Source organism: Wolffia australiana, chromosome 11, assembly GCF_029677425.1.
Source record: "Wolffia australiana isolate 7733 chromosome 11, ASM2967742v1".
In the NCBI taxonomy this organism is placed as follows: domain Eukaryota; kingdom Viridiplantae; phylum Streptophyta; class Magnoliopsida; order Alismatales; family Araceae; genus Wolffia; species Wolffia australiana.
In genome coordinates, this window is record NC_135845.1 from 2,140,533 (window position 1) to 2,156,174 (window position 15,642).

The following is a 15,642-nucleotide window of genomic DNA, read 5'->3' on the forward strand; positions in this document are numbered from 1 at the left end:
ATGGCACCTCGGGGCGCATTGTGAGCGGCTAGGGCTGATGTGACTCCCGGGACGCGTGCATGGGCAGCTAGGGCTTACATGGCATCTCGGGGCGCATGTGGTGGCGCCACGAGGCGGGGGGGGCAGGCTGGTGGGCTGGGCCACTTTGGGCCTAGCTAATTACGCCGGCCTATTAGGCGGACTGGCGCACTGGACCGGACGGGCGAGCGACACCGGCCTGGCTAGACCGGTTGGGCCGGACTGGACGGGGTGGCCTCGGCCGGCCGACGACTGGACCGCGAACGGACGCGGTGTGGCCGCCGGTTGGGTCGCGGCTGGCTGTGACTCCGGGGGCCGCGGCGGCGGCCGGGCAACAACGCGGCTCGTGGCGCGCGGTGGCGCTACAAGGCGCACGCGCTGGCGGCACGAATTGGTGCTCGACAGCGGCTCCAAGGGGGGGCGCGGCGGCGGCTCCAAGGGTCACGTGGCGGCGCCGTTCTAGTCGCGGGTTAGGCGCGCGGCAGCACTGCAAAGGCCCGTGCAGTCGGCGCTGCACTGGTTGCACGGGGGCGCCGCTCTGGGCGTTCGGCGGTGTAAGTCTAGCGCGTGCGGGTAGCGCGGCTTTGGTCACGCAGCGGTGCAGACCTGCGCGCACGGCGACGCTTCAAGGGTGCGCGCGGTGGCTGCTTGGGACGGGCGCACGGCGGCGCTTCAAGGGGGCGCGCACGTGGAAGCAGAGACCATTGGTGAGATGCGAACAGGCGGTGTTGAGGAGCGAGCTGATGGCAGCGCCGCCTTCTTCTAATTCTCTCTTGCTCTCTCTTGTGTTCCAAAATTTTTTGTCCAAGGATAAAAGACTTCTCATACTTCTTAACCAAGGGGTCCTATATATAGGCCCCATGAAGTACAAAGGGAAACCCTAACTAGAAATGAAGATTTAACCTAAACTTCAAAAAAAAACCCTAGATAACTTGAGGGCATCGCTATCATCTTCCTTCTTGCTTTCCTTCTCCCCTCCTCTCCTTTTCTCATTCCCCTTCTTTTTCTCAGAATGAGGAGTCAGACCTGGAACACAATGGTAACTGCAAACTCAAAAATTCCAGATTGGAGACCAGAACGTGGGGCCATCATGGTCTTATATAGGCCATGATAGGCCCCTTTACAGAAGGTCCAAGAAGGGGAGCCCAATAAGGGACCCCCTTTTTTTACAACACAGACAACTGACATAGGACATGAAATGACGTGACAGACAAAACTGATGACGAAAAGAAAACTGATATGAAATTAAAAATTTACGGACGTGTCACGACGAGTAGGGGTACTCGTCGTGACGAACACAAGACAGAATAAAAACAACGGAAAATAGATAACAATCGATGTGAACGCGTGCTCCACCCGGGGTACTTAAACCTGGCGTCTTCACGGATGCTTTGGCGTGCCGGTCGGGCTGGACACGGACTGACAGTGATGCTGATGTTGACGAGGACAACTCCGCTGACGTGTTGTCAATGACACTTGGACGCGCTCCATCACCTTTCTATTCCAGGATCTAGAGAACAACTATGAGACGTAATTCTCCCCTCTCATGTTTGTGATAATAATTGAGGCATATATTCTCTCCCCCTCATTGTTGTGATAACAACTGATGCATATGTTCTCGCCTCCATCTTTCTCTACCGAAATAAGATGCAAAATAATGAGATACATGATGGATGTAGGAGCATAACTGTAGGTGTCATGACTGTGGAATCGATACCATGAGCTCCTAAAATCACCTCTGGAAACTATGAACGAGATCTTGCACTCGTCTCACATGGAAAAGATGATGATACCCTTATCCCATCTGGTCAACAAGGTCAACAAGGTCAACAACGTCAACAATACAAAGAGCTTGAGGTGTTGCCCATGCAAATCCAGGGATCTTCCGACTGCTGTATTACGCATGTTTAAGCGCAAGAGAACTTGGGGGGATTCCTTACTGAGAGAGATGATGCAGGCAGGGAAAACTATTGAATGAACTAAGTGTACCCTAATCGGAGGTCCAAGTCCAGCCCATCCTTAACTAAAGTATTTATATCATCATCTTGATGACATCCCCACCCTTCATTTTTTTGAGATTAAGAAAGATCGAGTAATGAATCAAACCGATAGACCGAGAGAGGTAGAGAGAGCAAGCAACGGATCTGGATGATAGATTGAGAGAGATCGAGAATCGAATGAAAAGAGAGATTACGAGAGGTCGAGAGAGCAAGCAACAGATCAGGATGATAGATTGAGAGAGATCCAGAATCAAATAAAAATGAGAGATTGAGAGAGGTCAAGAGAGAAATCAACGAATCAAGATGATAGATTGAGAGAGATCGAGAACTGAATCAAGAGAGATTGAGAGAGCACACAGCAATTTAAAACAACAGATTGAGAGAGATAGAGAGAGTACACAACAAATTAAAATGAGAGATTTAGAGAGATCTAGAAACGAATCAAATCGAGAGATAGAGGGAATCGACAGAGCATGCAACAAATCAAAACGAAAGATTTAGAGGGATCGACAAACAAATCAAACTGAAAGATTGAGGGAGATCGAGAAAGCTAGCACCAAATGAGAAAAAAAAATTAAGGAGCTGGGCCTATAGGGAGAGTGTCGACTTCCAACTCTGACTGAAGGATATCACCGAAGAGCAAAGGGACTGAGGGAGCCGAGGGATTGAGGAAGACTGGGAGATAGACATGGTTGTTCTGTTCTTTTCGTTTGAAATGAAAAAAAAAAATTACACAAAAGAATTGCACAAGGCCTTGTTCTTTGTCATGCTCTTTTTTTTCAAAAACAAATAACTTTTTTCCAAATTCGCACGTTCGCACAAAACTTGACCCAAATTCGCACAAAGCAAACAAAAGAACCACACACGGGTCTGTGCGATGTTCTGTTTGAATTCATTTTTGTTCTGATCGAAAAATCGAGCAGAACAAACAATTCGTACAAGATCACACAAAAAAGAACAGAACGCCACGTCTACTTGGAAAGCCGAGGGATTGAGGGAGATCGAGAAGAGGCGAGGTGTTCAAGGAGAGGCGAGGCTTTTTTTCAAAAGAGATTGTGCCAAGTTGTTTGTTTTTTCAAAAATTATTTGAAAAATCCGTACAAACAGAACAATCTGAACCACACGTGTTTGTGCGATGATCTGTGCAAAGTTGAACAGAACCAACAATTCGCACAAATTCGCACAGAACTAACTGAACAGCCGTCTAGTTCAGATTATAACCCACTCTGGTCCTTTTATTTAAATACCCCCGGAGAAGAGCTAATATGTTAATTACGTTATTTCACAGGGGGTTTCCTGCAAAAAAACGGACGCCCACGAGGGGAAACCGTGTTTTGACCGTTGACCGTAAAACTGTCGTCTATTTAAAACTATGGATCGGGTCACCACTCCGGCGGAGGTAATGTTACCGGAGGTGAACAGATCTCGGGTATATATACTTCCGATTTTCGCAAATATCAATATCTCCATTTCTCTCTCTATCTCGTGTCAACTGTGGCGGAAGAACAGGAAGAACAGGAAGAAGAGGAATGAAGGAGAATCGACGAATCGCATTGGAATTGTCCGAAGAAGAGATCGATATTGATGAGAGGTGACGAAGGCTGTTCGGAGGAGGTGCGAAAATCAAAGATTTAGATACAATTTTCGATGGGGAATGTGACTTCATCGGTGGCGGCGAAGTTCGCGTTTTTTCCGCCTGATCCGCCGACGTATGATGTTGTGAGGGAGGGAGGCGTGGACGGGAAGGTGTCCTTGTCTGGATTTCCGAGGGACAAGAACGTAGACGTGCATTTGCTGGAGACCAGGGCGGGGAATAAGATCGTGGCCACCTTCTGGCGACACCCTCTTGCCCGTCTCACGCTTCTGTATTCCCATGGCAACGCCGCCGATCTCGGTCAGATGATCGAGCTCTTCATCGAGCTCCGATCTCACCTTCGCGTCAACATCATGAGGTTGATTTTTGTCTCTGACCGTTTGTTGATTTCTGGGGTGTAATTTATTCGCGAGTTTCGGGTCTTGCATGAAATTTTTAGAACAAATTTCGGAGTAGAATAGTTCTCCTTTCCTTTTTTATTGCCTGTGAATGCATTTCTTTGATTCATTATTACATATGATTGCAGTTACGACTACTCCGGATACGGTGGCTCTTCAGGGAAAGTAAGTTTCGTGGAAATGTAGTGATTTCTCCTTCCGTTGTTTGTTGATTATTATTCTTTTAATCTGAGATCCTCTCTTACTGCGAAATCCGGTAAAGTATGAATGATATCGAACAAATTTCTATAAATGTGTTGCTAATTTGGCGGTTAATAAGAAGCCCAAGAAGCATAACTTCCAATCATATCATCCAACTGATGTAAAGTAAAAACTTCATTATGGGTCTCAAGATTCTATTTTTGGCATCGAATGACTCTGTTGTTTGTTGGCAGCCGTTTTTTATTGCAGCTTGCCGCATTTAAAGTCCCCATTATAGCGACTGATTATTAAATAAATGACTTGATTGTCCACTTGGCATTCCATCTTTTCCTCGCCGTGTCATGGCATGGTGAAAAATTCCATTTTCACGCTCATTAAACAAATGTGTAGATCCTCATGGCATGATGAAAAATTCCACTTTCACGCTCATTAAACAAATGTGTAGATCTTCATGGCATGATGAAAATTCCACTTTCACGCTCATTAAACAAATGTGTAGATCCTCATGGCATGATGAAAAATTCCACTTTCACGCTCATTAAACAAATGTGTAGATCCTCATGGCACGACGAAGTCCATATCTTCTTACACCCTTCACTCACTGTGATAATCGGAAAAATAGCGAGTTAATGTTATTAATATTGTTTATGTGATTTTTGTGGGATTCATCATCTATGTTTGTGTGATTGTTATGCGAGATAACTTAAAATTCTTGTAATCGTAAACAGCCATCTGAGTTCAACACGTACTATGACATAGAGGCTGTCTACGAGTGTTTAAAGAAGGAACACGAAATAAACCAAGAAGATCTCATTCTATATGGACAGTCTGTCGGAAGTGGGCCGACCCTTCACCTGGCTGCCCGTCTTCACAGATTGAAAGCTGTCGTGCTCCACAGTGCAATCTTATCCGGGATACGTGTCCTGTACCCAGTAAAGCTGACATTCTGGTTTGACATTTTTAAGGTCTGCAGCCTTTTTTCCGGCTTCCGTTTTACCAATGATTGAATCTATGTATACTAAGATTATGATCCATCTTTCTTCAGAACATTGACAAGATACGGCAAGTCAGGTGCCCTGTCCTTGTTATTCATGTAAGTTCAGCTTTCTCAGTCTTATGTAATATATAAATCTAGGACTTTTCCTTCCTTCCAATCAAGGGGAAAACCTGAGTTTGTCAGATCGAGTGTTGGAGTTTTTGGTTTATCTGGTTTTCACTTAAAAGAAGGCTCTGAAATGTTCCACAACGTTAGGGTTAGCAGACGATGGCAAGTTTGTAACATTTTGCAGGGTGGAACATCTAGGATAATGATGACGTGGAGGCTGGCAAACCGTCACTGTATATCCTAATCTTCTGATGATGAATTCCTCATCTTTGTCACCATATATCCTAATCTTCCGATGATGAATTCCTCATCTTCCTTTTCCATGCATCATTCATTCTTTATGCAAGACAAATGTTGAGAAGATAATGTGATGATGAGACGATTGACGAGATAATTATGAGGAGATGACAAACTATCATCATCATCCTGGTCATCATAGATCCAGATCGTCCACTCATCATCCTTTTTTGACAACAAGCCATCGTAACTGGTCGCCAAACCCTTTCCAACGTTACGAAGTAAAATAATGACATTCATTTCTTGCTTCTGATAAATCAGAACATCTGGTGTTTTAGCAGAAAGCTTGATCAAAATTTTCCCTCATATCTGCTCTCATTCTTTAAGAATTGCATAGTTTCGACACGTTTTTTACACAAATATCAAATAAATGCAGATAACTGACTCTGCTGTGTTTTTCTCATCTGGGTTTCCTGCTGATCTATCTGATGCTTCTGTCCAGGGCACGGCTGATGAGATAGTAGACTTGTCCCACGGAAAGCGCCTGTGGGAGCTTTCCAAACAAAAGTACGAACCCTTGTGGGTGAAGGGTGGGGGTCACTGCAACTTAGAGGCATTTCCAGAGTACATCAAACATCTTCGTCGGTTCATGCATGCCATGGAGAAGCAGACTAACCCTAGTGACCAGCAGAATGAATCGATGCCCCAGTCTAAGCGCAACAAATGTCTAAGATTTGGAAAAAGGTAATCTCTCTCTCTCATCTCTCTCTCTTCTCTCTCTAGTGATTTCGGGGGAAAGGTAACCGCTAAGCTGTGTTGGGGTGATGTTAAAGGAGATGGCAGAAAGAAATTCTTCTGCAGTTTTCCTGTGATCCCCAATTGCTAGACTAGAAATATAAATTCTTTTTTAATGCCCATTATCTCTTGAAATTAGAGTTATTTGGTTACTAGAAAGAGTCAATTACCACCTACGAGGAGCAAGGATCAAAGAAAATAATGTTTTATCCATGAGATGTAGAAGGAGATGTTCTCTCTCTCTCTCTAGTTTGGGGGATTTGACTGCAGTGGGTTGGGTTTGGGGGAAAAGTTATAGGGCCAACAATGAAAAGCTTTTTCTCTGTCTTATCTCTGGAAAGATATATCTTAAAATATGAAGTTATAGTCGCCCAGTCAACCTTTTTTATTTTTTTTATTGAATGCCCCAGAAATCCTCTGAATTCTGTATGTTGACTCAAAAGTTTGGACTTTAATATTTGAAAAAAAAAATTGAATTCTAGCTCCATATGTGGTGCCCATGGGATTATTCGGTTCCGTAGTTGATACGCTCCACCCACATGATGTCTTGTTTGAGCCAATTGGTGTGGGAGGTGACACTCCTTATCTAAAGTCTATACTTATGCCTTCCCAAATTGAGTAGAAATTCAGAGGGGGTAGTGGACAGCGTGCCGAAAGAGGGTGGAAGATGTGTTGTCGACAGTGGCACACTCTTCTATAAATTCTAAAAGCTTTTTCCTCATACTGGGCCACTATAACTATTGCATAATGCATTTGTGTATCTTATGAAACCCAACATGAACCCCGCCTTTGTGTCATAGAACTCTGATGAAGGCAAATTGTGTACTAATTTTAATTGTCGTTGCAATTTAATTTGCCTAAAATCAAATAAATTTGAATGAATATGTAAACTCACTTGAACGTATAGTTTGAGTAAGGTCGTGAGTTTTAATGATAGTAAAAATACTAATGAAGATAGTGAATGTAGTAAATGATAAGTAACTAGTAAGTGGTAGAATATTAGAAAGTATTTATACACTTTTATAGATACTAGAGATAATAAAGAAAGGAGAGATGTAGTAAGAGTGATGAGAAATATTAGTTTGAATAATGGGTTAAGTAGAGAAGTTTAATACGATATATAAAATAGTAAAGTTCTATGAATAAAGGCTAGGGTTTATTTACTTAATTATTTGTAAGCTATATGAGAATATGAGTAGATTCTAAAGATAGTGAGATTAATATATGAATGAAATGAGAAATAAGAGGTTATAGTAATAAGAGATAAGTAGTTAGTGTATAGAGGTCTTTTATTTAGTAATTGGTAGAAAGAAAAGTAGAAAGAGAGAAAAAGAATTGTAAATATAAGGGAAGTACCTATTATAACTTGGATAATAGTGTGTGTAAGTCTACTTTTAAGAGTAGAGAAGATTGGTGTAAGTGTAGATATTATTTACTTAGTAAGAGAACTAATTAGATATGTTAGAAGAATCTGTAAGGTAGCATAGCTAACTAGAGAGTAAGAGGAATTAATATTTTTGGTCTATTTTAGAAAATCTCAAGTAAAAGAATACTAATAAGAGAATAGAAGAAAGTTAGGAGAAAGTAAAGATACTAATAAGAAATTTAATGATGAATATTATTATTACAAATTTAATTATAAGAGTTGGATACAACTTGTATGGGTTTAGTAGTTACTATATAGTTATATATATGTATTTATATTTTTAATATAGTTTTGTATACTTTTTTAGGGTCGATTTTGGGAGTTAGAAGGGTAATTTAGTTGCACACCTTGGAGGCGTAAGACCAAATGCCCGAAAGAGGCTGAAATCAGTGCTATATAATTTTATTTATTTATTATATGCTCTATATATTTTTCTGTATTATTTATAGTAGAAAATCAGGTAAGGAGGTGATTCAGTTGAACACCTCTCGGGTGTCGACTGAATGCGTGAGAGAGGTTGGGATAAGAATGGAAATAATTTTTTATAGGTTTATAAGATTGATAAAAAGAAAACTTTTATAAATCGAAGATGATTTATCGAACACACAAGGTGTCCGACAAAATGCCAAAACGGAATAGCAGTGTTGAACCCTGATAAAATGGAACTAAATTGTCGATTAAAAGAACTTGAATCAAATGCATAATGTGAATATCCTCAATTGCAAGAAGGATAAGATCAAGATGTTACCAAAATCCGCCCTGGATCAATGAATGAGGGGTGGCGGTGCAGATCACTTCTGCCTATCCTCATTGTGCATCTTCCCCCTCTCTTCTCTCCCATGTTGGCGCAGAATCCACACTCCCTTGCACCTCCCGGAAGCCTTTTCGAGTTCCTGGTGCCAATTCAGAGCTGTCACGACTCCGCCGAGCTATCCAATTTTCGAAAAGGGATCTCCGCCTGCTGAGAAGGATGGACGAAGACAATGGAATTGAGCCTCAAAATCCCTCTTTTAAGGGTTGCGAGAGGTTCTCTTGACCCATCAGAGGGACAGGCTTGATCCAACAGCCCTCCAGGGGACGTTGGACCAGCCTGTGGTTCCCTCGTCGGCAGCCTCCATCGGCCGACCCCTGAGGATGACTACCGAGGGTGTAAACGGACATGATTGCCCCCCGCCCATCCAATCCCCCATTCGAATGGGTTCAATGGCTGTAATTAAATCACAGCCATGGACCCATTCTTAACAGTGTTCCGTGCCCCGTCCACGTCAATATCTCTTTCAGCATGCCATGTCAGCTGCCTCGTCACCACTCTTTTTTTTATTCATCCAACAAGGGATCCTGCGATTCTTGTCACTCATGGCAGCCAATAGGGAAGCCTGAAAAAGAAATAAAAACGGATTAAAAAGACGAGATAGATCTCATGGTCTGATATTCCTTAACAAGATTGGACAAATGAGATCATATCCCCTGAAATTACATAGGCTTAGGGTCAGGTTGACTCAAAGCCCGATCATGATTTCCCTTTAAAGTTGCATTAGATCACAGCCCAACAGGCCACGATCGCTTGGTTACTTATCAGCCTGGCCTGATGCAAAGATAAAATAGACCATGGGATATAAATCCCTTATCAGAAAATTTAAGAAGCTGTCAGTATGTAAAAATGTCACCAATACGTAAGGATTGAAAATAAAACATTCCCCTCTCTTGCGACTATACTCCACGGGCCACTGTGGGCCTGCTTGTAGGGCTCTCCTGTGGGGCCTCCCTGTGGGCTGAGTGAACTGACACTTGAAATATTTGTCCGGTGGTGCTCGCTGGCTGGAGGCTGGCTTGAGAGCCACTGGCTGGTCTTGAGCTGGCCACTTACAAAGTTTTATTATTATTATTTCTTATGTATTATTATTCTTCTTTGAAACTACCATATTAATTTAAAAATATTTTCTAAATGTAATAAAGAAAATGGCCGTCAAACATAATATAGAATTTAATAAGGATAAATGATCATAATGAAGGTTTTAAAGAATTAATGCATGGAGGGCAAATTTGTAGTAAAATAAAGATAAAATTAATAATACCATGCATATGCTAACTCTAAAAGGTGTATGTTTTCAATAAAAATCCTTTTATCAAAATCACACAAATTAGTGAAGTGATTGATAATAAGGTAAAATGATTCAAAACTTATTACAAAGTAAGGATTGAATATATTTAGGAAATTGACCATATGCTTCACCAATGGCACTTTCAATAGATGAAATCTCTGGATCTTGATTGATTTCCTCATTCATGTTTATCTTATCCAACCAGTCAATAAGAGTGGTGGATTGACATCATATTAAATTGAGTTGGAGATGGTTCTGTGATATTTTTTTCCCCTGCCTTGTAGCCAATTTAAAAATTAAAAATTACTAATTTGTATTTTGATTTATGATAACACAAATGATCATCCTGTGATATATTTTTAGCTTGAAGCCGAATTGATCAGTGGATTGACATCATAATTTGATACATCAAATTATGTTTCCAGATGTGGATTGCCTATACAACTGCCATGAGCTTCCTCTCATAAGCTTATTTGAATGGTGCACTAGATGAAAAAGTTTGGATACGATACATGATCGGTTTACCTTGATGAGTTAGAACTAACCCATAGTTGTCTCAGATGCATAAGTTTCCACAAAAAAATGGAGTGAAACTTTTGATAGAATGAAAATTGGTTTAGTGGGTAGTTTTTTAATGAATCCAAAGGCTTCCTCTACAGAGTCTGACCACTGTATGGAATTTCTCTTGAGTAAGAGTTGGGAAATAGGTGCGTAATTCCTAAAAATTGACGATGATGCCAATAACCCCTAGAAAATTCCGATAAGCCCTATTGAGTGCAGTAAATTTTGATGGCTATTTAGAAACACCTTCTGCTAAAATTTCATCACCTAAGCCCCAAATATTTAATGTGGGAGTGGGCGATTGGTACTGCTGATGTGGACATGAAGTTGGTTTTGGGTAAAAATATTAAAGACAATTGATTGATTCTCCCATGCTGATCAGCATTCTTGATTTATGTCATGAGGCCATCATAGAATACTCAGACAAATTTGCAAAGATAAAGCTAAAAAGTGAATTCATTAGCATTTGAAATGTGGTTGGGGGATTCATTAACCCAGCAAACATTACATTGAACTGATTCTCATATGTCTTAAAGGATTTTTTCAAGTTGACGAACTCAATTTTACGGTGTTTAGTTCTTCATTGATAATTGAGTTAATGAATAAATTTATACAAGAGCTTGACTTCTATGTTTGTGATGCACATATTTCTAGATGTGATGAGCATGGATAATGTGTCATGGTGAATGATGATAAATGGTGACAGTGAAGGGTGAAATGGATATGGATGGATGTTGAGAATAAGACACTAAAAACAGTAGAATGATCAATTATCTTGAGTCTTGACTTCTGTGTTTCCATCCAACTTCAATCAATCTTTTGAGCCAAGAATTTTGTCAGATCTCAAACTCACTTTCTTTCCTCAGTCATACCAATTTTAGGGACACATTGATTTGGTTTTTTACATTGATGTGGAGGCCTACTTAAAGATCTAAACGGATGGGCAGAGGAGAGAGAGACAGAGGTGCCCTCAGATTTTAGCACGAAAATCCTTCGCCATTGTTAGATATTACTTTCAAAAGCAAGATCATTTTGAGCCATTTTCAGCATAATCCTCAAATTCACCAATATTATGTATGTTTTGATTTTCTGTATTAATCACTCGACCTGACATGTCAAAACTACATCATCAAATTATCCAAAAAATGTCCTCAATTTCTGCTTTTGACTAATCTTTTTTTCCATGTGTCTTTACATTTTCCAGAATTTGAGTGGCATTAATGGTAATTTTAATTTCTAGACTTTGTGATGCTGATGCATGTCCTTGATTTCTCATTGGATTTATGGTAAGATTAATGATAAGATTTGTGATGTTGACACATGTCCACTCATATCATCAGATATATTTAAAATTTAATTGACCCTTTCATTATTTTAAATTTAAAATAAATATTAATTAGTATGTAAACTCAATGATAATAGGTGCAATAATTAGTGCGCTATCATGTATATCTTCTAGGTGCATCTTGACATGGTAAATTACATACCATGTTATTCTTTCCAACAGTTCTTCTAGAATTGGGACTGGATCATGATCTGATATGGCGATGTTATTCGCACGTCTGATATCAATGCATCATTGATAGTTTGAATCAATCAATAAATAATATTCAAGGATAATAATTCCTAGGTGAACTCTTACACAAAATTTTGTATGAAGATAAGTACCGTTAAGGACACATATTGATGGGGTGGGAACCCATAATACGGTTTATGTGATGATCAAAATTTTGTGTGTGGGAGAATTGTGTGTGGTAAAAAAATGGTATGTAGGTGCTTGATTTTATCAATAATAGGGTTAATAGATTGTGGGTATACCTTTATTGGTGATGTCGGCCACTTTCCATTTATCTCTTTCACCTTATCTAGGGATGTGATCTAATTAAAAGTGTGCCTGTGCCTAATAAAAAAGGAATATTCGGTAGGATTGAGCTCTAGATCAGTTTAAATCCAATAACTGCATAATATTTTAAGGATAAAGAGATCATAATTACAATGAAACTACCAAAACTTGACAAGCCACTAAATGTCAGTAATCACTCTCACATCTCCCCTAGGAAAAGGGATAAAATTCTAGACAATGTTAATACCTACAATTGATTATGGAACACCTTGACTGATACCTAAAATATATATATTTATTCTGCGGATGATAATGTGCTGAAATTAAAAAAAATCTCACATCATAAAACTTATAGCATAATTCTAATTACATAGCGATTTCTCAGTTCCGCAGGCAAGACATTGATATGATCAAATGTTCAGCCTCTAGATATATCGATGTAATCTCCAACATGTTGAATCTCCTCCATCTCTATGTGCTTGCTACTATTCCACCAAGATTGTTATGTCTTTTTGAGCATACAAAGAGGGGAGGGGAGTCAAGGGAAGAAGGGAGAAGAAGGATGGGCATCTTGGATAAACTTTTCAGTGATTTATCCTATTTATACTTGATAACTTTAATATATCATCTGATGTTGAAAAGACCATTTGTGTGTGACCTCTAGGTCCATGTATCAATCTACGTAACAACTGTAGGTCTAATAAACTTTTTTTGAGCATCCTAATAATTTATCTACATCCCAATGTATTGATTAAACCCAATCAATAGGTTGGGTATCTAGTCAATGGCTACCAAGCTGCACTTCATGCTCTATAATATACAAAGGATCATAATAACTCTCTCATGGAACCTTATTACCAAAGATAATTGTATATGTATAGTCCCTCACCTACTTTATGTTCCTAGGACTAAAGTATTATAAACATTTCAAACATGTATTCTAAACTTCAGATCAAAGTGTTTTTTTTCAAAGTCCATGAAAAAAAAAGAGAACAGATGTCATCTGATCGATAAGTGATTACACTATTATGATCAGCTATGTTTAATTATACCAGCAAACAGAAAAATGAGCATTTCCTTTGTTCCCAATCAATTCATCTTAACCCTGTTCCCCTCAAAATAACATCACCCATTGAGAGACCAAGCGAATGATAATTAAATTATCAAGTTTGATTTCCCATCATTTACTGTCAGGTATCGAGAAGTACATGGACTGGTCGAGGGGAAGAAAAGGAGAGAAAAAGTAGAGCGACAGCAAGGAGACAGAGGGAGAGAAAAACTATGATATTCGGAAAGAGAGACATAATGAGAGAAAGGATGAATGACAAAAGAGAGAGATGATAGATATGAGAGAAAGAGAGAGATGATAGATTTGAGAGAAAGAGAGAGAAAGATAAAGAGATAAAGAGAGAGATAAAGAGAGAGAGGTAAAGAGAGAGAGAGAGAGTGAGAGAGAAATAGGTAGTTAAATAGAGATACATCGAAGTAGATGAAGAGAAGGTGGAGGGAGTGAGAAGAGATACATGTAAATAGAGATATAATGAGAGAGTGCGATAAATAAAGAGCGATAGAGAGAGAGAGACAAAAAAGAGGTGTAAAGAGATAAAACAAAGAGAGAAAGAGTGGATGAGAAACAGAGGGAGAGAAAGAAAAATAGTGGATGAGAAACAGAGAGAGGGAGAGAGAAAGAGAAAGAAAGATAGAGAGAGAAAGAGAGAAAGAGAGAGAGAGAAAGATATAATAACTATTTGTCGCAACTTCAAAGGCACGAACCTTCAATTCTTGTCGAAGAGAGAGAGAGATAGTATGTGGGTATTGGGTAGAGAGAAAGAGAAAGTGTGTGCGAAAGAGAGAACGAGAGAGAGTGGGAGAAAAAGAAAGAGGGAGAGTGTGTGTGAGAGAGAGAGAGCGAGAGAGAGTGAGAGAGAGAAAGAAAGACAGAATGAGAGAGACCGAGGGAGGGAGAGAGAGCCAGAGAGGATGAGGGTGAGCGAGTGAGAGCGAGAATGAGAGAGGGAGAGAGAGTGAGCGAGTGAGAGAGAGAACGAGGGAGGGAGGAAGAGTCAGAGAGGGAGACAGTGAGCGAGGGAGAGAGAGAGTCAGAGAGGGAGATAGTGAGCGAGGGAGAGAGAGAGTCAGAGGGGGAGAGAGTGAGCTAGGGAGATTGAGAGTCAGTGAGGGATAGAGGGAGAGAGAGAGTCAGAGGGGATAGAGCGAGAAAAAGTCGGAGATATAGAGGGAAAGAGAGACAGTCAGAGAAAGAGTCAGAGAGGGATACAGAGAGAAAGAGACAGTAAGGTAGAGTGAGAGAGAGACAGTCAGAGAGAGAGAGACAGAAAGGGATAGAGAGAGAAAGAGTAAGAGAGATAGAGAGAGGAAGAGAGAGAGTCAGAGAGGGATAGAGAGAGAAAGAATCAGAGAGATCGAGGAAGAAAGAGAGAGTCAGAGAGGGATAGAGAGAGACAGTCAGAGAGAGAGAGAGAGGGAGAGAGAGACAGTCAGAGAGAGAGAGAGAGGGAGAGAGAGACAGTCAGAGAGAGAGAGAGGGAGAGAGAGACAGTCAGAGAGAGAGAGAGGGAGAGAGAGACAGTCAGAGAGAGAGAGAGAGAGAGAGAGAGAGAGAGAGAGAGAGAGAGAGAGAGAGAGAGAGAGAGAGAGAGAGAGAGAGAGAGAGAGACAGACAGAGAGAGAGAGAGAGGGAGAGAGAGACAGTCAGAGAGAGAGAGAGAGGGAGAGAGAGACAGTCAGAGAGAGAGAGAGAGAGGGAGAGAGAGAGAGAGAGAGAGAGAGAGAGAGAGAGAGAGAGAGAGAGAGAGAGAGAGGGAGAGAGAGAGAGAGAGAGAGAGAGAGAGAGAGGGAGAGAGAGACAGTCAAAGAGAGAGAGTCAGAGAGGGATAGAGAGAGAAAGATTCAGAGAGATAGAGGAGAGAAAGAGATAGAGAGAGACAGTCAAAGAGAGAAAAGTCAGAGAGGGATAGAGAGAGAAAGATTCAGAGAGATAGAGGGAGAGAAAGAGATAGAGAGAGAGTCAAAGAGAGAGAGAGTCAGAGAGGGATATAGAGAGAAAGAGTCAGAGGAAGAGGGAGAGAGAGACAGTCGGAGAGAGAGAGTCAGAGAGGGATAGAGAGAGAAAGAGTCAGCCGAAGAGGGAGAGAGAGACAGTCGGAGAGAGAGAGAGTCAGAGAGATAGAGGGTGAGAAAGAGTCAGATAGATGGAGGGAGAGAGAGAGTTAGAGAGGGATAGAGAGACAGTCAGAGAGAGAGAGCCAGAGAGGGATAGAGAGAGAAAGAGTCGGAGAGATAGAGGGAGAGAGACAGTCAGAGAAAGAGAGCCAGAGAGGGATAGAGAGAGAAAGAGTCGG

General features: G+C 40.8%; 1 protein-coding gene across 1 annotated transcript; it reads left to right on the forward strand.

Annotated features, from left to right (window-relative positions):
• The first annotated feature begins 3,466 nt into the window (after window positions 1–3,466).
• Window positions 3,467–6,833, forward strand: LOC144709323 (uncharacterized). The gene is made up of 5 exons (XM_078582851.1): window positions 3,467–3,970; window positions 4,139–4,175; window positions 4,940–5,176; window positions 5,257–5,304; window positions 6,056–6,833. Exons 1-5 carry the CDS (start codon window positions 3,666–3,668, stop codon window positions 6,299–6,301), a joined length of 873 nt encoding a protein of 290 aa, XP_078438977.1. The 5' UTR covers window positions 3,467–3,665; the 3' UTR covers window positions 6,302–6,833.
• Window positions 6,834–15,642: the final 8,809 nt, after the last annotated feature.